The 22,959-nt window shown below is 42.9% G+C and overlaps 2 protein-coding genes across 2 annotated transcripts in view; one reads left to right on the forward strand and one right to left on the reverse strand.

Annotated features, from left to right (window-relative positions):
- Positions 1 to 20,799, reverse strand: part of bys (Bystin) — a 77,099-nt gene extending 56,300 nt beyond the window's left edge. The window contains exons 1-2 of the mRNA XM_068358868.1: positions 20,674 to 20,799; positions 10,412 to 10,565 (exon numbers count right to left, since the gene is read on the reverse strand). Of these exons, the coding sequence (XP_068214969.1) occupies positions 10,412 to 10,555 (144 nt within the window). The 5' untranslated portion in view covers positions 10,556 to 10,565; positions 20,674 to 20,799. The remainder of the gene's footprint in view (positions 1 to 10,411; positions 10,566 to 20,673) is intronic.
- Positions 20,800 to 22,040: 1,241 nt separating this feature from the next.
- Positions 22,041 to 22,959, forward strand: part of LOC137627675 (uncharacterized) — a 27,218-nt gene continuing 26,299 nt past the window's right edge. Inside the window, exon 1 of the mRNA XM_068358866.1 lies at positions 22,041 to 22,261. The gene's annotated coding sequence lies outside the window, so the exon portion shown is untranslated. The remainder of the gene's footprint in view (positions 22,262 to 22,959) is intronic.

Below are 22,959 nucleotides of genomic sequence, written 5' to 3' on the forward strand. Positions count from 1 at the left end.
TAAAGGAGATACTGTACTCCTAAACAAAACTTACTTGTAAGATGAGATGTTTAATCAGGTAGCTACTCTACATCTAGCATCCGACCCAGCGGATAAAGGAGTGACTACTGCAACCTAAGGAAGGGGAAGAAAGAAGAGGTAAAAGGGTCAGTTGATCTACTACTCAACCTAAACTTACATCGAGACCGCTACCTTAGACGAGATGTTTCTTGTCCTGTGAAAGAGCTAGGTTTGCTACACAATCTACAGAGCAACTACCACCAGATTATGAAATCCAAATCACTATTATTACTTTCTAAGCTACAACCCTAGTTGGAAAAGCAGCATGCTATAACCCCAAGGACTCCATCAGAGAAAATAGCTCAGTGAGGAAAGGAAATGAGGAAATAAATAAACTAAAAGAATTAATAAAAATAAAATATTTCAAGAAGAGTAACATTAAAATAAATCTTTCAAATATAATTCTACCGCAAGACAGTGGAAGATCATGCTACAGAGGCTATGGCACTATTCAAGACCAGAGAACAATGGTTTGATTTTGGCTCATCCCTTTAGAAGAGATGCTTACCATAGCTAAAGTCTCTCCTACCCTTACCAAAAGGAAGGTAGCCACTGAGCAATTAGCATAGTAGTTAACCCCTTGAGCAAAGAAGAATTGTTTGGTAATCTCATTGTTGTCAGGTGTATGAGAACAGAGGAGAATATGCAAAGGATATGCCAGACTATTCGGTGCATGTATATGCAAAGGGAAAATAAGACGTAACCAGAGAAAAGGATCCAATGTAGTACTGTCTGGCCAGTCAAAAGACCCATAACTCTTTAATGGTAGTTTCTCCAAAGACCTGTGGGTACTTCCATCGTCGTCGTCGGCGCCCACTCGTGTCCGAGTATTGGGTTCTGTCGTTAGCCATCAGCCTCCTATCTATGGGGTGGGTGCTTATGCCTGATGTGGCTGTTAAGTCCTAGTCTGTGGTGGAAGAGTCGCAGACAGTGTTCACAAGGGAGGGTAGGTGGTGGGCGGGGCTGTTCTAATCGCTCTCTCCTTCTTCTCCTCCTAGCCTCCTCATTTTGTCTCCTCCTCTCCTCAAAGTCCACGGTGCCATGGTGTAATGTACTTCTCCAGGTTTTCCTGTCCCTGGCTGTTTCTTCCCATGAGGAAGGATCGATGTCAGTTAGAGCCAGGGTGCGCTTTAGTTGATCTTTATAGCGCATTTTTGGGGCTCCTCGTGGTCTGGTGCCCTGGGTCAGTTCTCCGTAGAATATTTTCTTTGGGAGCCTAGATGGAACCATCCTATGCACGTGTCCTATCCAGCGGAGGCGGTGGTGGATGATGGTGGCCTCCACGCTGGTCAGCGAAGCACGTTCTAAGACTTCAATGTTGGTGGTGTGGCTCTCCCAGGGGATTTTCAAGATCTGCCTGTTTCATTTGTTGGAAGCGTTCTAGGTTTTTAATATCGTTTCTATATAGCGTCCATGTTTCACATGCATACAGGAGCGTGGAGAGGACTACTGCCCTGAACACCATTATTTTGGTGGTCATTGTCAGTGCGTGGTTGTTGAATACGCGGCAGTTGAGTCGGCCAAAGGCAGAGTGGGCTGCCCTGATCCTGTTCTCCACGTCCATTTTGCTTGTGGGAGCTGATGTTAGGATGCTCCCTAGGTAGGAGTACTGGTCCACCTGTTCTAACGGATGGTCATTCATTGTGATATTGAAGTTTGGGAGCATCAGTCCTGGTGGATGTTGGACAAGGGTCTTGGTTTTATCTGTGTTGACTTGCATCCCAAAATGTTCGTAGGCAGAGTTGTATGCATCAGCTAACGACTGCAGGTCCTCTGCCGTCTGACCTGGGGTGGCATTGTCGTCAGCATACTGCAGTTCTCGCACTGCACACAAGGTGGTCTTGGTTCTGGCGCGGAGTCTGGCGAGGTTGAAGGCGCCTCCATCCATGCGGAAACGTAGGTCGACTGAGGGTGTGTCTGGGGGAATCTCGTTGAGCATTGCTGCGGTGTATAGCGAGAAACACGTTGGGGCCAGAACACAGCCCTGCTTCAGGCCGCCGTTGATGGGGAATGGGTCTGAAAGAGAGTTCTGGTGGCAGACTCTCCCAACCATTCCGTCATGGAGGGCACGCACCAGCTTGACAAAATCGGGTGGGCAGCCATATCTTTTGAGGACAGCCCACATGGCAGGTCGAGGTACTTTGTCGAAGGCCTTTTTCAAATCCCAGAAGATGAACATTATGGGCTGTTGTTGTTCGAGGCTCTTCTCTTGTAGTTGTCGCGCACAGAAGATCATGTCTATGGTCCCGCGGGAAGGTCGAAAGCCACACTGGGACTCTGACAGGACGTCTTCTGCGAGAATAAGGAGGCGGTCAAGGAGAATCCGGGCGAAAATCTTACTCGCGATGCTTAGTAGTGATATTCCCCGGTAGTTGTTACAGTTCTCCCTGTCTCCCTTCTTGAAGATGGTAACGATGTTTGCATCGCGGAAGTCACTGGGGAGGGTCTTGGTCTCCCATATTTTCAGTATAAGGAACATCAAACGGTTCCTCAAACCGGGGCCACCGTGAGTGAGGAGCTCCAACGGGATGTTGTCTGGCCCTGGGGCTTTGCCGAGCTTCATGCGCTGCAGGGCCTTATTGAAGTCATGGATGGAGGGTGGTAGTGCCATCCAGTGACGGACGGGATGCTGCGGGGTCATTCGCAGGAGATCGTCTGGGGTGTCTGCTTGGTCATTGAGGAGGTTCTCAAAGTGAGACCTCCACCTGGCCAGGATGCCCTCGTTGTCGGTGATGGTCGTGGCCCCATCCACGTCCTTCAGGCTGCCCACTGATGACCGTGTGGGACCGAATATTTCCTTTGTTGCTGCATAGAAGCTGCGCAGGTCACGTTGGTCAGCGAAACACTGTATTTCTGCAGCTTTTCTTTGCCACCAGGTGTTCTGGGCTTCACGGATCCCTCTTTGGCAACCAGCTTCAGCCACCTTGTGAGCACATTTGTTAGCTGCTGTTGGTTGGTTTTCCAAAGTCAGGCGTGCTTGTCGTTTGGTTTCAATGAGAAGAGAGATGGTAGCATCATTCTCATCAAACCAATCCTGCCGTTTCTTGGTGGTGTAGCCTAGTGTTTCCTCCGCGGCACGGGCCATGGCGTTTCTGAGGGTGGTCCAGTGGTGCTCAACAGTGGCCTGACCCACGGGGTCTGCAAGGTGTTGTTCGCAGGCCTCCTTGTAGTTCTGTGCCCCCTGTGGGTTGCGGAGCTTACTACAATCAAAGCGTTGGTGTGGTACGCTGTCAGGTGCCCTTCTGGGTGGTCGTAGGGTCGTCACGGAGAGTCGGGAGATGAGAAGTCTGTGGTCCGTCTAGCAGTCGTCCGCTCCGGGCATGGATCGGGTGATGCGGACGTCTCCTCGGTCTCTGGCTCTGGTCAGGACGAAGTCCAGGGTGTGCCAGTGTTTAGACCGTGGGTGTCTCCATGTGGTCTTTTGTCGTTTTGGAAACTGGAAGATGGTGTTGGTTACCACTAGTTGGTGTTCTGCACACAGACCCAGTAGGAGTTGGCCATTGGCGTTGCAATTTCCAATGCCATGGCGGCCGATGATTCCCTCCCACAGGCGATGGTCTTTGCCTACTCGGGCATTAAAGTTGCCAGGCACAACGAGCTTGTCATTGGCGGGCACTGCCTGGATGGTGCGGTCGAGCTGGGTGTAGAAGGCAGCTTTGTCATCATCGGTTGAGGTCATAGTCGGGGCGTAGACAGAGATCAGGGTGAGATGTCTGTCCCGCGTGATGGGGATGCGGACAGTCATCAGGCGCTCACTGATGGCCTTGGGAGCAAGGTTGTGCTGCTGCACTAGCTGGGAACGGATGGCGAAGCCGACACCGTGGATGCGAGGCTCCTCTAGGGCCTTGCCTTTCCAGAAGATGGTGTAGCCTGTTCCAGTTTCCCTGATGTTGCCCTCTTCGGGTAGTCTGGTCTCGCTAAGAGCCACCACATCAACATTGAAGCGGGCTAGCTCCTTGCAGACGAGGGCTGTTCGTCGTTCCGGGCGGTTGGTGTTCGTCACGTCTTGGAGGGTGCGGATGTTCCACGCACCTAAGGTTAATATTTTTTTCTTGTTGTTTCGACCGCATTAGTGGGATGTCCGCCAGCCGCGGTGAGCTGACCAGACGGGTTTGCCGTGTCCGATGTTTACCCCACCTTTTCTAGGGGCCTCCCCATGTGGGGTGAGCTGCGGTGTCCTCAATAGGCCAGCCCAGTCACGGGTCCAGCTGCCGAACTCTGGTGTCACGGCACCGTCACCAGAGAGCGACTGAATCTTAGACTCGCCGCCTGAGTGCAGTCGTGGGCTAAGGGCTTCCAGCTATCCAGGCCTACCCCCTTCACCCACGGTGCTGTCGCCTCAGGACTTCTTGGTGGTGGTGGTGGTGGTGATGATGATGATGATGGTGAGAAAGAGATGGAGAAGGGTGGAGGAAACGACAGAATGCCAGTAGCTGGGTATATTGTTTTGGGTGGTCGTGGCTTTGCAACGGCCACGCACACACACTTGGCCCACACCGTTTTAACCGCGGCTCAAGACATATGAGACAGGCGGCTTCTCCGATGTTGGTTGCATCAGGCCGCCTTGTTGCCTGCCCGACAGGCATTGCCCTCTTCCGCCAGTGCTGGGAAGCTCCGCCGTTGGGGTCTTGTTTGGTTTGATTTTGGAGTTTTCCTTCTCCTAGCCTTTGCCTATCTTAAATAAAGGAGAAGGCCTATAGGGGTCCAGTCTCGGTCTGGTCTCTCAGAACTGGCCTTAGCGGTATGGTTGAGCCTGCCAGGGTGGATAAACTACTCCACCGCAATTGCCCAGCCCATCATTGAGACACTCAAGCCCCTCTACTGCAGCAAAGTGCTGGACCATAGGTAATGGGCAGAAACAGATCTGTCGTTACCAGAATCTCATCTTCACATATTGTGACCCTTAAAGGTTCTTCCTGAGACCTGGAATCGATCCGATATGTCTGACTTTGTGCTCTCGAGTGTGCGATGCTACCTTCATCTTATCGCCAGCTAGAGGAGCACCACGTCTAGATGTCCCACGAAGTTCAAAGTAAGTATTCTAGGATCTTTTCTCTTGTTCCTTCCATTGCTGTGAGAAGATTGGTAGTGACCTCCCACGACAGGAAGGTAAGTCATCCTGGTTCCAGCTAGACACTTCTTGTAAAGATGAGATGAAGAAGGAATTTAAGTCGTGAAAGGCTGGATTTTAAGTCCTGACCAAGAACTCTTGAAACAGGGTGAGAGAGATGATTTACCCTACTGAATGTTTTGTGAAACTGGACATGATATGCGGTTTCCTACTTCCTTCGTTGGAGCTAGGCTATTAGAGCGCTATCTACTGTCTGTCACTCAGGTTCAAGCCGGATCAGTCAAGAGGTCTTTTACTTTTGCCTTGAGCTACCTAGACACTCATCATAAGTCTAGAAATTCTTGCTAAGAGTCCAGACCTTAGTCCTAGTTGAAAACATATCAGGAGCTGAGCCCTATTGAATGACTCAGGAACTTCCCTAAAGGAGGTAGAAAGAAAAAAGCTAGTCCAGCTACCATCAATGTTTGGCCGCTTGAGAGAGATCAGGGTCCTACTGAGCCTCTGTGTAATCCACAGACTGCTGAGTAATCAGTGAAATGGCAAAAAAGGCGGAAAGAGCAAGTCTCAAACTCACATACTTCCGACTAATTGGGACTGGGGAATACTGAAAGTTTCTTGCTAAGTTGAAAGGCAAGTCGGTTGATGAATGGTGAAGACCTAGAGTGAGAAGACTTTCCCACAATGATGTAGGTATCACGATTGGGCTTTACACAGTCCTTGTCAACCGAGAATACTTGTTCGAATTACTTTCCTACCTGAATTGAACTTTTGCAAACATCTATACAGTACCATGTTGACAATTTCCCAAGAGTGCATGAAAAGAGCCCCTTGTAGACATACATTAGTCATGAATTAAGGCACCGCCATTCATCAATGTTATTTTGAAGTTTGAAAAGCAGGTGCAATCACGTAGGCATCAGATCCCTCCCTGAATGTGTGTGACCATAAATTCTTCGGATGTGCAGTTCAATTGCAACTCTCCATCAATACTTCAGAGAATCCCGAAGCAATAGCTGGTGTTGGAGCCTAATGGGTACAATAATCCCTCAGCTATTGCGGATGTTACATTCCAGGCAGCAACCCCTTGCAATAGCTGAAAAATCACAAATTAGGTAGAGAAATCTATGGTTTATTTTTTTAATTTTCGTAATTTTTCATACTTTTATAAACCTTCCCCACACTTATAAACCTGATATACATTCTTAAAAACTTCTGAAACCAAAACTTATTTTTACAGTACACATCCTTGCATACAGATAAATAAAACACTTTAAATCAGATTATTAACGATGGAGAAGCTTGCCATTGTCTTATATTCTTCTAGTCCATCTTGATGTAACAAATGTTGGATTCATTGATGGCGTATTTACAGTCTACATCTGCATAGCTTCAACCTTTCTTCAGCATGTCATAGAATTTCATCTTCTCTGCTATAGTATGAATCTTCCTCAGATGCTTGGGTTCAATGTCAGAAACATTAAAAAATACAGAATGTTTACCTGGCATCGTAGGCCTTGAGAGTAAATTACAACTTTAGTGGAAAATGCAAAAACACACCACACAACACCGATAAAGATGCAGAGCGCTGTCATGTATGTACAGTATGCATAGAAGCAAATCAAACATCGTGGTACCCGAGTGTAATTCCTGTGGTTTGACAGCCAAACAGCGTCCTGAATACTGATCACCATGCACCTATTGGTCATATATCCTCAACCAGCCAATGGCGTGTCTTGTACAAAAACATCCGAGCCAGCTAGGCAACTCTCCTCACAGTTCCTGAGTTTCGTTTTCCACATGGAGAGCAATTCTGTCTCACCTATGGCACACTACGTTCTTAATTCTTCCTGACAAACTAAACAACTGTATACGTTGGGTTCTCGCTACCGAACCGAATTACAGTCTTCTTATTTAATACCGTAATTTACTTTGTTACTTTGAAGCCCAAATATTACTATTTTCAACAAAAAGTAATTAAAACCTAAAAAATAGAAAACTTATTTGCTCCAGAAACCAATGATAAAGCATAATGTTGCGGCCACAATATTTTTATAAATCAGCAATGTACTGAGGGAGCAATTGGGGAACCGCAATATGGAGAGGGCTTATGTATTGTATTCCAATGATGAGGGAAGATTCAGAAGACGTTACCGTGACTCTAGCCAGAAGAACATGGATGCATGAAGCAACTGTATTACTTCCCTCCATTTGTTTAACTGATGTTCAACATGGTATCAGCGTACTTTGGATATCTATTTCTGCTTAGCCATGAGGTAGGGTTACCAATAACAAGATTCTCATAGTTGGCCAAAAAGAGGTAAATTTCCTCGATCTTGGAGTATTACTGTACCTCCCGAAGGAAGACATGACAAGGCAATTGCCGAGAAAATCCAATACTGTAGTTTGTGAACCTTCATGGAAAACAGCAGTTTGAAGTTATGGCTTGAACTAAAAACCAAAGCCTAAAGGACAGGGAGATTCTGACTTTGTAGATGTATGGGTCCTTCAGGTTTATCAAGTAGAAGTCCTCTTCTTGATGACAGATCATACAGTAATTGGCTTCTTCCTTTGAAAGAGAATAATGTTAATCACAATGCTCTCGGCGATTTCTTTGTCCAACGAGTTAACTGCAAAGGCCTAGGGAAATGTTTGTAAAACCTTCAAGTACTGTACATATGTCTCTTTCCTTTATGGTCCATCAGTATTTCAAGGCGTATTGATAAGATGGCTTCATTTTACCTTCTGCCAGTTTGGGAGTGTCAACTACAGTATTGGGTTGAGGCAAGGTAATGACTGAACCCAACCAAAGGTCAAGTGAGCCCCTGCAAACTGAACCTGAAAGTAGCTTCCATGGGAAGAGATTATTGCCCTGAGAAGGATATGCCCCCATGTCTTGAGTTTTACATTAGATCCTTGTTTTCACTGCAATACTGTATCTCCTTCATGGGGACATAAACTATAGGAGTCACTTGTATGCGACTCCTATCAATGGTTCTTCCTGGACTTCTTCAGTGACATTATATCAATATTTCCTGAAGGAATCCTTCCCTCTTATAATACCAGCCAGTCAATCAGCAATGAAATGACCGATCAAATAACTGTCCTTGAATGGAGAGGGTCTTTGACGACAACCACGTGAGCTCTACGTGGGATTTCAGTGCCTGTACAAGTGCTGAGATTGGATTTGAGAGGTCACCTGTTCCAACACACAAATTGCAAACAAGTTAGAAGATATTGGTATCGGAGAAAACTCAGTCATGGATTGATCTCCAAGTGTGGGAAGATCAAGACTGAGGATCAGTATTAGCCTGTAGACCAAGGAGTGTCTGAAATGTCGTGAGGTAGTAGATAAGGGGGCTACACATGCATATATTAACAAGCGAATCTTAAGGATAAGCAGAAAAAATTGGCGATAAATCAAAGGAGAATACGAGAGACATAGAGTGAATTAGAGGGGTTGGAGAGTAAGCCGGTGATTTGTGGAGATTGGAGAGTAAGCCGGTGATTTGTGGAGATTGGAGAGTAAGCCGGTGATTTGTGGAGATTGGGCACCAATGGGTGATTCGGTTTAAAACCACGTTCCCTACTCTATCGGATGTTTTTTGCGCATTGAGCATAATGAAGTCTTCCAGCATGCCAATGACGCGCTGGCGAATGTAGAACTCTTATATTCCTGACATTACTAGAAGACAAATATGTACTCTTAGAAGAGAATGAGCATAATCTAGGCATGTAAAAAGGTGAGTGTGTATTCCTGTAGAACACCATGCTCACATGAGCGTTTGTGAGGGAACGCATTGGAAAGCAGGCACAACTGCAGAAGCACTCGTGAGTATGGAAATATGTGAGCGTGCCAACAAGATGGCATGTACAAGTAGAACAGTTTCCAGGACTAGATGAGTGCATGCTTACTGGAGAGGGCGCAAGTGAATGGGGGAGTGCGCATACACAGACGAGGGTTCAGACTCGGATGAATAGGTGCTAACTGGAGAGAAATGACGCTTACAAGCCTGTGCACCAGAATTTGAGAGCACACATAGGCAAGTGCTCAGGATCAGATTACTACTCTCTCTCATAAAGATCAGAAAATCTTACTTGTCTCTGTCTTGTAAATGGAAACCATAGAGCAACACTCCCCGACAAGGAGAAAAACAGTAATAGTACGCAACTCCTGTCAACTGGTAATCTTGGACTTCTAACAAAGGGGGAAAAAAATGGTGGAGCCATTCTATTCTGACGTGAAGAGACAAAGGTGAGGCCGTGGACCTCTCTCGTCCTCAGAGGTAAGCTGTTTTCTACTTTATCTTGACCAAAGAGGCAATAAACTCCAAATGCAGCACTGTCTCACCCATGGGGAGGGAACCAGTAGAAGTGGCGCACATACAACTCCTATTGCTTGGTTTTTCAACTCCTTCGTTCAAAAAGGGGGAAACCCCAACTGTCAATGGTGATGAGACAGGTTAGTCAGAAGAGGAGGAGGGGAACTTGAAGTTATGCTCCTACGGGTAATTCCAGCAGATGACAATACTCCAAAAGCACAATCAAGAGGTACTGTAATATCATCTTTCTGGGAATGGGAAGACGCATATTGATGTCTGAAGATTATAAATATTCTTAAGAATGCATTGTTGCTGTTGTCACACAGCCACACAAGCAAGAGAATAAACAGTTAACAGAAATATCCAACAGGAACCAGGAAAGTGGATATCGACAAATTACACAAACAACTGTCAGTCACCTTGGAAAAACTACGAAACATTTCTTCCCTCACACACACCAATCTGTAGAAAACCACCTAAAAGAATTACAAACGATCAAAAAATCTAGTTGAAGGTGCCGGGAAAGTCTGTACTCCCTGGGGCTGAAAACAATGTGAGAGCTCAGTGGTCTGTCAGGTGGGCAGGCCTTCTCTGTGATCTGTCAGCAATTACCACCTACGTTAAGTTTTATGAGCCAAATTCAGATTTACTGAAGTCACACTCCTATTAAAGAACAATGGTTTAAGTTTGTTTAGGAACAAATAGTTTTAAATGAAGCACTGTACTTATATAATACATAGATATTTAACTGTACAGTACTGTACACCACACAGGAAGTATTGCTAGTCAGAAATAAATTAAACAAGCAGATGCTTCAAGTAAAATTCTACATTACCTAGAACAATCAAATCAAAATGAAAAGTAATCTTTACCAACATAAATTAATTAGAAACAATAAAAGGATTTTAATTTACCACACCCAATTTACAGATTAAAATTCACTGAAATGTAAAATACACACCTCATCCTCGGGTTTCTCTAGCCCTCTTAATTTGAACCTCTGAGAAGGCTGAGCAACTTCATCCTTCTCCATTTGGTCAGCCAGGGGACCTGGCTGAGATACCTTCCCTCCAAGAATCTTAAGACGTTTGGTTTTCTTCCCCATCTTGAAGAAACTGTGGATAAACATACCAATGTACTATTTAAAAAATGTTCATAAAGATTCAAGCATAATTTCCAATAAAAAAATATATAAAACATAGTTACATAGTTTCAGGCTTCCAAAGTTTATTATTGGCTTTTACTTTTATTATTAAGTGCATTACAATACAGTACATGCAAGATGACAGTGATAATATTTACTATTTGTAAGAAATCTCCTAAAAGCAGAATTTTTTCTGCTAAGGGAAATGACAAATTTTTAAAGTCATTAATATTTTTCCCAACTAAGAGCAATAAGGTTTGTATTCTGTGTTGAAACAAAAAAAAATTTATTTTCAAAATGATATTTTGATTATAAAATAAATTTTTGAATATACTTACCCGGTGAATATATAATAGCTGACGTCTCCGACGGCTCGACAGAATCCAAAAACTCGCGAGCGATCGCCATGAAGGTAGCGGGTGTGCCCACCAGCGCCGACTATCGGCCAGATACCGCATATACATGTAAACAGCTCCAGTTCTTCTCATCCCGCTGGGTCTCTATCGGGGAGGAAGGGGGGGGCCTTTAATTTATATATTCACCGGGTAAGTATATTCAAAAATTTATTTTATAATCAAAATATCATTTTTAAATATTAAACTTAGCCGGTGAATATATAATAGCTGATTCACACCCATGGTGGTGGGTAGAGACCAGTATTAATACAGTTTACGGCGTATATGCTTAGAGTTTTTGACAGTTATATCATAACAAAATCCAAATAAATATAGGTACCTGGTAAGGAAGCTGACTCTAACGATTACTCTGCCTTGTTAGTCCGCTTTCCTCACGAAGCCCAGCCATCCTCTTAGGATGCTGAAAGACTCCCAGGAGCTGAAGTATCCAGGGCGACAACCCATACAACAGGACCTCATCAAAACCCTTAATCTGGGCGCTCTCAAGAAATGACATTTGACCACCAGCCAAATCAAAAAGGATGCGAAAGGCTTCTTAGCCTTCCGTACAACCCAATTAAAAACATTTCAAGAGAAGATTAAAAGGATATTGGAATTAAGGGAATGTAGTGGTAGAACCCTTACCCACTACTGCACTCGCTGCAACGAATGGACCCAGTGTGTAGCAGTCCTCATAAAGAGTCTGTACATCTTTTAAGTAAAATGACGCGAATACCGACTTGCTTCTCCAAAAGGTCGCGTCCATAATACTTCGCAGAGATCTGTTTTCTTAAAGGCCACGGAAGTTGCTATAGCTCTTACTTTGTGCGTCTTAACCTTAAGCAAGCAACGATCTTTTTCACTCAAGTGAGAATGAGCCTCTCGGATTAAAAATCTAATAAAATATGACAAAGCATTCTTTGACATAGGCAATGAAGGCTTCTTAACTGAGCACCACAAGGCCTCAGATCCACCTCGTAAGGATTTAGTCCGAGCTAAATAAAACTTCAGAGCTCTAACTGGACACAGCACTCTTTCAAGCTCGTTGCCTACGATCTCTGACAGGCAAGGTATATCAAATGACTTAGGCCAAGGACGAGAAGGCAGTTCATTTTTGGCCAAGAAAACCAAGCTGAAGTGAACATGTGGCTTTATCTGTAGAAAAGCCGATGTTCCTACTGAAGGCATGGATCTCACTGACCCTTTTAGCCGAAGCCAAGCACACTAAGAAAAGCGTCTTGAGGGTGAGATCCTTCAGGGAGGCTGAATGTAATGGCTCAAACCTGTCGGACATTAGGAACCTTAGGACCACGTCTAAGTTCCATCCAGGAGTTGCCATACGACGCTCCTTAGAGGTCTCGAAGGACTTAAGGAGATCTTGGAGATCTTTATTATTGGACAGATTTAAGCCTCTATGTCTGAACACAGACGCCAACATGCTCCTGTAGCCCTTAATAGTGGGCGCTGAGAGGGAGCGAACATTTCTCAGATGTAGGAGAAAGTCTGCAATTTGGGCTACAGAGGAAGAGGAAATGGATGATGACTTGCACCAGTCTCTAAAGACTTCCCACTTCGACTGGTAGACCTTGATGGTAGATGCTCTCCTAGCTCTCGCAATCGCTCTGGCTGCCTCCTTCGAAAATCCTCGAGCTCTTGAGAGTCTTTCGATAGTCTGAAGGCAGTCAGACGAAGCGCGGGGAGGCTTTGATGAAGACTCCTTACGTGGGGCTGCCGTAAGAGATCCATCCTTAAAGGTAGACTCCTTGGAACGTCTACCAGCCATTGAAGTACCTCTGTGAACCACTCTCTCGCGGGCCAGAGTGGAGCAACCAATGTCAACCTGGTCCCTTCGTGAGAGGTGAACTTCTGCAGCACCTTGTCTAGGATCTTTAAAGGTGGAAAGGCATAAACTTCCAGGTGAGACCAGTCCAGCAGGAAAGCGTCTATGTGGGCTGCCTCTGGATCTGGAACTGGAAAGCAGTAAGTCGAGAGCCTCTTTGTCAGAGAGAGTCGCAAAAAGATCTATGGTGGGTTGACCCCATGTCATCCATAGCTTCTCGCACACAGTCTTATGCAACGTCCACTCCATGGAGATGACTTGTCCTCTTCTGCTGAGGCCGTCCGCCAAGACATTCATTTCCTTGCACAAATCTCGCCAAAGGAGAGATGTTACTGTCTTAAATGGAGTTCCTTCTGATCCGTGGATCAAAGACCCGAGCCTTCCAGACTGTCCAGTGGAGCTCCCTAACCCAAATCCGATGCATCTGAAAACAACACATGGTTTGGGTTCTTGATCGCAAGAGAAAGACCTTCTCGAAGTCTGATGTTGCTGTCCCACCAAGTCAGACATGTCTAGACTGAGTTGGAGATTGGGAAAGAGATACTCACTAAGCCCTTCTCCTTGTTCCAATGTTTTAGGTGAAATCGGAAAGGGCATAGGTTGAGTCTCCCCAGAGAGATAAACTACTCCAGCGATGAAAGAGTTCCCACGAGGCTAGTTCAAACTCTTACAGAGCAACTGTTTTTCTCTTGCAAGTGAAGGACTTTTAACAGAGCTTGTTCCATTCTTGCGGGAGACAAAAAGGGCCGAAAAATCAGACACTGTATCTCCATTCCCAAAAAAAGAATAGTCTGGGATGGGGTACTGTAAGTTACGACTTCTCTACGTTCACTATGAGACCTAGCTCCTTGGTTAGGTCTAATGTCCATTAGAGGCTCTCCAGACAGCGATATAATGATGACGCCCTGATTAGCCAGTCGTCAAAATAAAGGGAGGCTCTGAATCCTCATAAAATGTAGAAAGCTTGCTACATTTTGCAAGGGCCTTGTAAAAACAAGAGGAGCAGGAATGAGGTCGGAGTACAGTGCTCGACAGTGGTACATTACTTTCCCGTCCACAAACCTCAGATGTAGTTGAAAGTTTGGATGAATCGGGATGTGGAAGTATGCATCCTGAAGGTCGAGAGACCATCCAGTCGCCTTCCCTTAATGCTGTCAAGACAGCTTGGTAGTCTTCATCGTGAAGTTTGTCTTGACAATGAACACATTGAGTGCACTTACATCTTAAGTACTTCTGCCGTGAACGTGGCTGCCAGATCATTGGAGCCATCCCTGATAGTCTTGTTCCTGCAGAGAACGTGGCTGTCAATCATTGGAGCCATCCCTGATAGCCTTGTTCATGCATGACATAATTGTACAGCAAAACTTCAAACGCTCGAAAAACTCCTAACAGGAGATGGTCTAGCTCTGAAGCCGACCATAAAATCTTGGAGCGTCTCATGGCCAGGCGCCGGGGAGAGTCTATGAGGCTTGAGAAGTCTCTCTGGGCAGAGGCAGGAACTCCCAAGCCAAGAACTTCTCCCGTGTCATACCAGACGCTCGCTCTATAAGCCAGTTTAAAAGGAGGGAAAGCAAAAGCTGTCTCCCCCAAACTCCTCCTGGTGATCAACCAGTCGCCTAGCAAACGTAAAGCTCTCTTAGAAGAGCGAGAGAGCACTAGCTTAGAAAACAACGGCTTCGAAGTAGCTAGGCCTAGTGTAAACTCTGACGTTTAGGCATACGAGGAGCAGCAGTTACAAAATGGTCAGGACAAAGATCCTTAAAAATCAGCATGATTTATTTAAAGTCCATAGAGGGCTGAGCAGCTTTAGGCTCCTCTCCGTCTGACAAAGTCCCCAAGGGAATATCAGTAGGAGGGGGATCAGCAACTTCCTCATCTGAAGGAACCTCGTCCGACAATTGCCGAGTCTCATGAAAAGGAGAGACCTGCCGCGGTGGCAATGCTTGACAGGCAAAGTCCACACGCAAAGGAGCAGCAGTAGCAGTCAAGGAAGCGACGGCATGTCGCTGCTGAAAGGACTGACCAGTAACAACAACAGGAGTTGATGGACGCTCGACGTCAAGTCGAGACTGCCTTGACTGCCTAGACTGAGCAGTCAAAACAACCCTTGACTGCGGTGCTTGACGCTCAACGTCAAAACAAGGTAACTGAGCTGGTTGGCGAACGTCCTGAACGTCAACACGAGACTGCGGCAGTGGCTGAACGTCAACACGAGGCTGCGGCAGCGGCTGAAAGTCAACACGGGACTGCAGCGAGTGAGGATCCAAGTCACGTGACTGACGCGACAAACTACCGACATCACGTTTCATAACGTCAAAAGGACAAGGGAGGCAAGCTTAGTCTGCATGTCCTGCAGGACAACCCATTTAGGATCAACGGGAGTCGGAATGGGCCGAGACGACGGTAACGTCTGTGTTGGCAAAACATTGCCTTTACCGCGACCCTCGGACCCCGTGTTACGCTTGCGTTTAATAGGCGAACAGTCTTCCGACGACTGCAAAGGGTCAGAGCTGTCCCCATGGCTACAGCCAGGACGCTGGACCTGTCCTGAATGGACTGACTTCCGCTTTAAGGGTCTAGAAACTTTGCTCCAAGGTTTCTTTTGCGAGAAGCCTTCGGATGACGAGGAGAAAACAGCATTGCTCGTCTTATGGTAGGGGCGATCTTGCGAGACACGCCCGATACCATAGAGGGAACGTTTGTTCGTTGGTTAAAGCCTCTCGTCCCCATAAGTCCTACGACATTACTTCTCCCTGGAGCATGGGAGCCTGAAAGAGGTCTCGGACTAGGCGAACGACAAGCACGGACAGACGAACCCTCGGTCGCAACACTAAAAAACACTTTGCGCAATTATCACTTTATCACTACGATTTTCTGTTTTTGCACTTACTTCACTGATATCGTATTTTTCAATAATTTCACATTAGGCATGAATAAAAACTGATTTCTACCTGAAGCACGCAATTCTCCCTTACATCAAAAGGTTATAATTGCGAAATGAGTCGTATAATGTAAGCACATTAGTACAAGCAAAAATCAGTAAACATATATATCTAATAAAACCGAAATATATAAAGTTAAAAAGGATCAGTGACTGGGGAGGAGACTAAACACTAGTTCATTAAAGACTACGTTTTCAATCTCTCACCGTACAGTGCCTTGGGACGAGAATAAAAACTAAAAACGTTTTATCCTTTCTCCCCGTACAGAGACTTGGGACGAGAGTAAAAAACTGAATCGAGAACAACTTTACTCGCTCCCAAACTCCTTACTTGGGACGAGAATAAAGATCGGATCGTTCTCTCTTCCTCTCTCTCTCTCTCTCTTTTGATTTCACACAGAAGAGAAATGCCCACTCACCCTTCGTCAATAAACAGGTTATTTGACCAAAGGAAAAAACTGAAAGGACTAAGAAATTGAAAATTAACAAGTTCCTTTAAATTAGTATTTAAAACACTTCAGTTTGAAAGAAGAATGAACAAAACGTCAAAATCGATTTACTCTTTCTGCAAAGTGAAACCGTGATTCTCTCTTTCTCTATCGTAACGATAGAGCGCAAACTGCGTAGCATAAATAAACCAAACGTTAGTTCATCTTTGAAACAGCACGAAGACTATTCAAAGAAAATCTTTCATAAACTATCTACTAAAAAAAATTCATTTCATAACTCTTACAGAGCAAATGATTTAAACTTAACGAAAATAAAAGTTGAATGGGCTCAACGTTGTTTAACTTCGGTTTCCAAGTTAGGACCGCCTACTCTCGGACTAGGGGAGGAATAGGTAAGGCCGCATATAAACAAAACATAAAATTTATCTTGATGTTTAGTATAAATGGAAAGCTAATCGAAGAGGCCTAATAAAGGCGGGTGAGACATAAAATATATAGAGGAAATTCTATAATTAACAACAACAATTTATAACGTGATAAGATAATTGCTAAAAGCCTAAAACACACTTCCGTACACTAAGGGAAGGGTCGGCCATCTTTACTCTATGGAAAAAACCAGAGATAAAAGAGCAAGGGCAAAACACTTTTACTCTCCTTTCAAAAGCATTTCTTTTGAGGATAGTATTGAATAATCCAACACGGCGAAAGCAATAAAACCAAAACCAAGTACTTCACCAATTCGGTAGAAAACTCGAGGTCATAAAAGCGAGTGGAATCGACTTGTCGATGAAACCGACAGAGAAGAACTGGAGCTGTTTACATGTATATGCGGTATCTGGCCGATAGTCGGCGCTGGTGGGCACACCCGCTACCTTCATGGCGATCGCTCGCGAGTTTTTGGATTCTGTCGAGCCATCGGAGACGTCAGCTATTATATATTCACCGGCTAAGTTTAATATTTAAAATTTGCGATTTGTTCCTATAATACATAACATTAACCTTAGATAGATTCATCTTTAGGATAGAGCAGTCACTACCACCAAATTTATGGCTGATTTAACTTTTCCAAGAATCATCAGAGCACCAGATTCTGAAAAGGAGCAAAGGTATGACTCCAGCCACCTCCTGGCAATCTGTGCAAGAACAAATGGTACTAGGTCACAGGAGAACCTATATCCTCAGTAAAGGATATTCTATACATCCCCTCCCTCGTCTACTAGGATGCGGGAGATACTTTTTAAAATATCCTACCAGCAAAGAAAGGTTGCTCGGTTTTGAAGAGTAGAAGGTAGGTCATTCTACATTTCATTCTAGGCTTCTGTCTAAACCGCTATTTTAGACGGGATGCTTCTAGTCTCCAGAGAGCTAAACTGGCTACATAACCTGTTGAGGACCCATCACAGGACGAAAGGTAAGATACCATGGACTTGTGGATATACTCCCATAGGTAGTGAGAGGTAAAATTTGCCTGGTGTTACCCAAATCCTGCCTTAATACCTGAACCACTTGAGAGGTTCTTTCGAAGTCCTAAGGTGGACACGACTCTCAACTTCATTTGTCCTTACACGAGTAGGACCTCTAAACCCCTCCCTGGTTGAGGGATAGCCACATTTTATGGTCTTAGGAAGCCAGAAAGATGGCATCGTTGAGCTCTCACAAGAAAGAAGCCAGTCATTCTGATTGCCTCCGATTGCTTGCTGAAGGAAGGATTGGAGGATTCTAATCTAATATCATGGGCACCAAAGTTTTGGGCCTTGCCCACAAACTCAAGGACAAAACTCAAGGAGACCTCCTCCCCTACTTTGAAATACTACAGACAGTAACATATGAGATGCCATGATGCTCGCCAACTTGCTTCATCAAAGCTACAGCTAGCAGGGAGTGTCTTGAAGGGCAGATCTCTTTCTGACATCCTTCCCAAGGGGTCATGCACGGCAAGACACCCATATGGTACCCAAGAATACAGGTTACATCCCACTTTGGGGGCCTGAGGTCCAACGTTGGGCAAGACTGCCCAAACATTGTGAGCAAAAACAACTCCCACCAGGAGAAGCCTGTTAAATTTTGGTAGGCTCCCACCCACCTTTCTTTTTGGTTATAATCAATATTTTTCAAGGGTAAAACATGTAAATATAAAACACTTCTCAATACATTATGTGTAAATGCATAACAAAAGAGAAAAGAATCAAATTACTGTTAGTAAGGGATTATTTTTCATCTTCACATTTTCAGAGTAGCTCTTGTATGTCTGTGAATTTGTTCTCATCCTACTTAACTTCTCTACATCGTGCACATTTACAATTTTTGGCTAAATGCACAATAGCACCCCCCACTATGCTCGTTGTGCCAATGGAAAACTTAGTTAACTTTTCAAGGTGCATTTCTACTGAATTGGCTACTAGATTTTGGTAGACTCTTTCCATGACTTCATTATACAGTACTTTTCCCTCATGGTTTCAAGATTTTTACTTTGAATTGGCCATTTTGAATGCAGATATATTGTAATCACTCCTTTTGATTCTTTTTTTTTTTCAAAATTTATTAAAGAATGTACTAGAGGAATTGATTTTCAAATAAGAAATCTAAATTTAATTCTGTAGGGGCTGCCATTGCAGAAAGATAAATCTGAATACACCCCACACAAAGCTACAAGAGAAATTTTTTTTTCAAGTAATAACGACGAAAGTTTGAAATTAATACATAATCACGTAAATATAGTGTCCAAAGTGTTCCAAGCCGGGCATAACTGCATTTTACGTACAAATAATAGATCAACATTACCTGCAGTGTCACATTACATTTACAAACACCAAACTAGAAGTTGTTCAGTACTAGTTTTATCTAGTTTTGTGGATAAGTGTTATCTTGAAGCTAAATCGTCGCCCCTTTCTTTTTTTACACCAGATTCGGACTACTTAAACTACGACTATTAAGGCAAGTCACTGCGGACTAAGTCTTAGCCTGAGTTAAGGATACGCCTGTGTAAGGGTATATCTTCGGCTCCCCCCCCCCCTGGATGTAAGGTTATGACTTCAGGGTCACATTAGGTGGGAAAGGTGAGGTTAGCTAGTCTTCTTATGTTTATTTCCTTTTTAAAATCTGATTACGTTGAAGATTAAAGTCTGTTCGAAAGAAAGCAGAAATCTAGAGAGAACGGTGTTTAAGGAGTTAATCCATTGGTGTTATTTCACCATTTTTATTATTGCATAACTATTTTTAGTTGGTTTTCTTATTGTTTTGTTAGTTTCTACTATTATCTTCAGTGACCCAAAACCCCAATTCCCAAGGGGATTTCCCCATTACCATTGTGTAGTGGTAATCGGGAAAACAACACTTGGGGTGTATGTATGAGAGCGGCCATCTGTATGAATGATGATGTCCGACTTAAAATATGGCAATGTAAGGGGGGGGGTCACAGGGGGGCGTAGTAACCCGAAGCCCCATTAGGCAAGGACACGGCTTGTAGGTTAGGTTAGAGGAAAATTTAGGATAGTTGATGTCCAATTTTTATGCACACGGGAGGAACTGGCCGCTGATATACTAAGGCTCCAGATACTTTTGTGGAAGGTAATATCATCAAAACACCATAACACAAGAACACTTGAAACATTTGCTGAAGATAACATCAAAACAAATTAAAACAAGATAACTAGTGAAAAAAAAGCTTTTTCACACAAAAATAGCTTTGTGGGAGAATAGCAAATTTTACCATTGAGTCTAGGCTCCTCAGTCAGAATATGAGTTTTCCTATAGGAAAAAACAATATATTTTTTTTTAAACACTTCCCTGACCAGACCTATAATAAAACCAACTGCTCTTCAGGCGGAGAAGTAGTCTTTTACAGCCAGAACCAAGAAGTGCTTGGTATCTCCCTATCTGATAACACCAATCGCAGAAAATGGAGTAAAGTTGTATTGTATTACAGGGTGCGATTTCGGAAAAGGGAACACTTACACTGGTAAACAGCTGCAGAGGACATTCCTTTAGACCAAAACATTACGCACTACCTATCAAAAAGCTTTTCGCTCTGAAGAGATAACGTACCGTCTCCGTAGTCTCCAACAACGAAGTACACTTGGTGGTATAATATTAGGTGCATGTGAAATCGAGAAATGCCTCTTTACAGGAAAGAAGGGGTTTGGGGGCGAAGCCCACACTTCATAAAAACAACGTTTTCTTAATTTATACAGTCTTACCAAGTTACCAACTGGGGTAGTGTGTGTATATAAAGTCAGGAAAACGCACTTAAGGCATAAAACAGTAGCATTAACTTTTTGTCTATTAAAAGTTGGATTAGACCGTAGGTAAGTTAGTGTGGTTTAATGCAAACGAAGTCTGTAATCCACAACCTTTTTCAGCTATATAGACACGGAGGTGAAAATTGGAATCATCAAAACCTTACTCAACAACAATTAAACATTAATATATTACAACAGATTTGCAATAATACTTACAATGTGATAGGTGGTAAATATTTTAACTGTAATGATAGGGTTCCCGACAATGGCAACCAAACGACACTACTTGGGGTAGACAAAACACATGTTTTGGTAGTTCAACATGATGAAAGTTAACACCGTGTTGTATTGTGAAACACAAAAATATTAGAAATTAATAATACGCTTGTTCTACTTTTACATTGAAAATTAATTTACTATTATGCTTGTGATTGAATTTAATGCGAGAAGTAGATAAACAATTATTTATTTCACATTATTTAATAGTTCTTAAATCAGTTTTGTGATTTGGAAATAAGACAACTTTGCGTTAGTGCGACAAAAGAGTTATACGAAGCGTTGTTTTGCTAGGAATATAGAAAAGAAAGGAATGAAATAATTGAGCTACAACAACCATTTGAGGAAGACCTAAAGAAAAGAGTAGGATTATTTATATTTGGTGAAAAAATATAGAAAAGAAAAAAGAAGTATTAAATCTGATGTGGAGGAAAAGACAAAACAGTATAAGATAAACTTTGGAGGTGCCGTTGCAAAGGCTCTCCCTCACTCTGAACCAGAACCGGCATAAACTAAACTATAGAAAAGTATTTTTCTTCTATAGTAGTCGGCCGAAGATAATTGATTATCGAAATTTATATTTTATCATCACAAGGAGTAGGTCCACAAAACAATTAAAGACTTAATATCTTATGTATGCCAATTATCCTTACTACGGTCAAACTGATTATGCATTGAAATGTCTATTAACTCTTAAATAAGGGCTCCTGAATGCAATACATAATATGCATGGCTTACAAAATCAGTCTAATGTATTTGGAAGGTCAGTCACATCCTTCGAACTCTGCTTTACTGCTCATGTTTGTCTCTTGGCTTGGTGCCACAGAGGTTATTTTTACTTTTGTACAACTTATTCTACTTGAAAGTCCTGAATGCCTGTTTAGAAGATGATTTCGTCTGAAAATAGTCAAACTGGATTTATTTCAGACAATTTATTCCTAATCAGATACTTAGTTTATTTGGAAAATATGGGATCCAATTATGGGAAAATAATTAATTTCACATTAAAAGATCAAATACTGCAATAAATATTTTGTTTGCATCATAGTATCTCATTCATAAAATTAGGTTCATATAAAAGCGAATATGGATAAATGAGAATACCAAATATGTAATTATGTGCGCGTGCAGTGATTTCGCAAAATGTATGTACGCAGAGTGAAAAGAGCAAATATATTTACAACTCATTTCCATCAAATGAATGAAAAAATATACTTGCTCTGAAATGGCAATGAACAAAACTAGTCACGTACACATACACACGAACACACGCCTATATGCATGAACAGGTTACTTCGTCTGTGCTGTTCGTTCAGCGAGTGTGACAGTGAAGTCGAGAGTGCCAACAGTGAAACACCACACCCCACACCCATTACCTGCGGACCACGGGCGCTCTTAACTTGTAACTCACGGGGAAAAGTGTCCAGGACATTTAACGTGAAATTATTGAGAGAAATGAATTGTGATTTACCTGGAGTCTCTTCCTTATTGTTCTAAATACGTGACTGTTCATTCAAATGTTATACAGGTAAGATTATATGTATTCTTACCTTTTAACGACGAACTAACTTCTCTGACGTGCATTATATATATATATATATATATATATATATATATATATATATATATATATATATATATATATATATATATATATATATACTTGCCAAGCTACAACTCTAGTAGGAAAAGCAAGATGCTATTATAGCCCTAGGGGTTTTATATACTGCATATATATATATATATATATATATATATATATATATATATATATATATATATATATATATATATATATATATATATATATATATATATGTGTGTGTGTGTGTGTGTGTGTGTGTGTGTGGCATTTAATACCGAATTATATCTTGGGAATATATATATATATATATATATATATATATATATATATATATATATATATATATATATATACATATATATATGTGTGTGTGTGTGTGTTATAATTTTGCACATTTAGACGTGTTTCTCGTATACATTCATATATGCCATATATTATACACCTCTTAATATCTGGATTCTCTCTACCTCGGGATCAGAGACCCTAGGGGGAATTACCCCAAAGATAATAGCTTCTGGTCGACCAGGGAATCGAACCCGGACCCAAGAGACTGAGGTTCTATTGACTTTAGCAAGCTAAAGGAACATCAGTTTCTTAGGCAGTTTGATTAGATTTTGGAAGTGATAGGGTCAAAGGTCAAG

The sequence above is a fragment of the Palaemon carinicauda genome, chromosome 35, assembly GCF_036898095.1.
Source record: "Palaemon carinicauda isolate YSFRI2023 chromosome 35, ASM3689809v2, whole genome shotgun sequence".
NCBI classification, from domain to species: domain Eukaryota; kingdom Metazoa; phylum Arthropoda; class Malacostraca; order Decapoda; family Palaemonidae; genus Palaemon; species Palaemon carinicauda.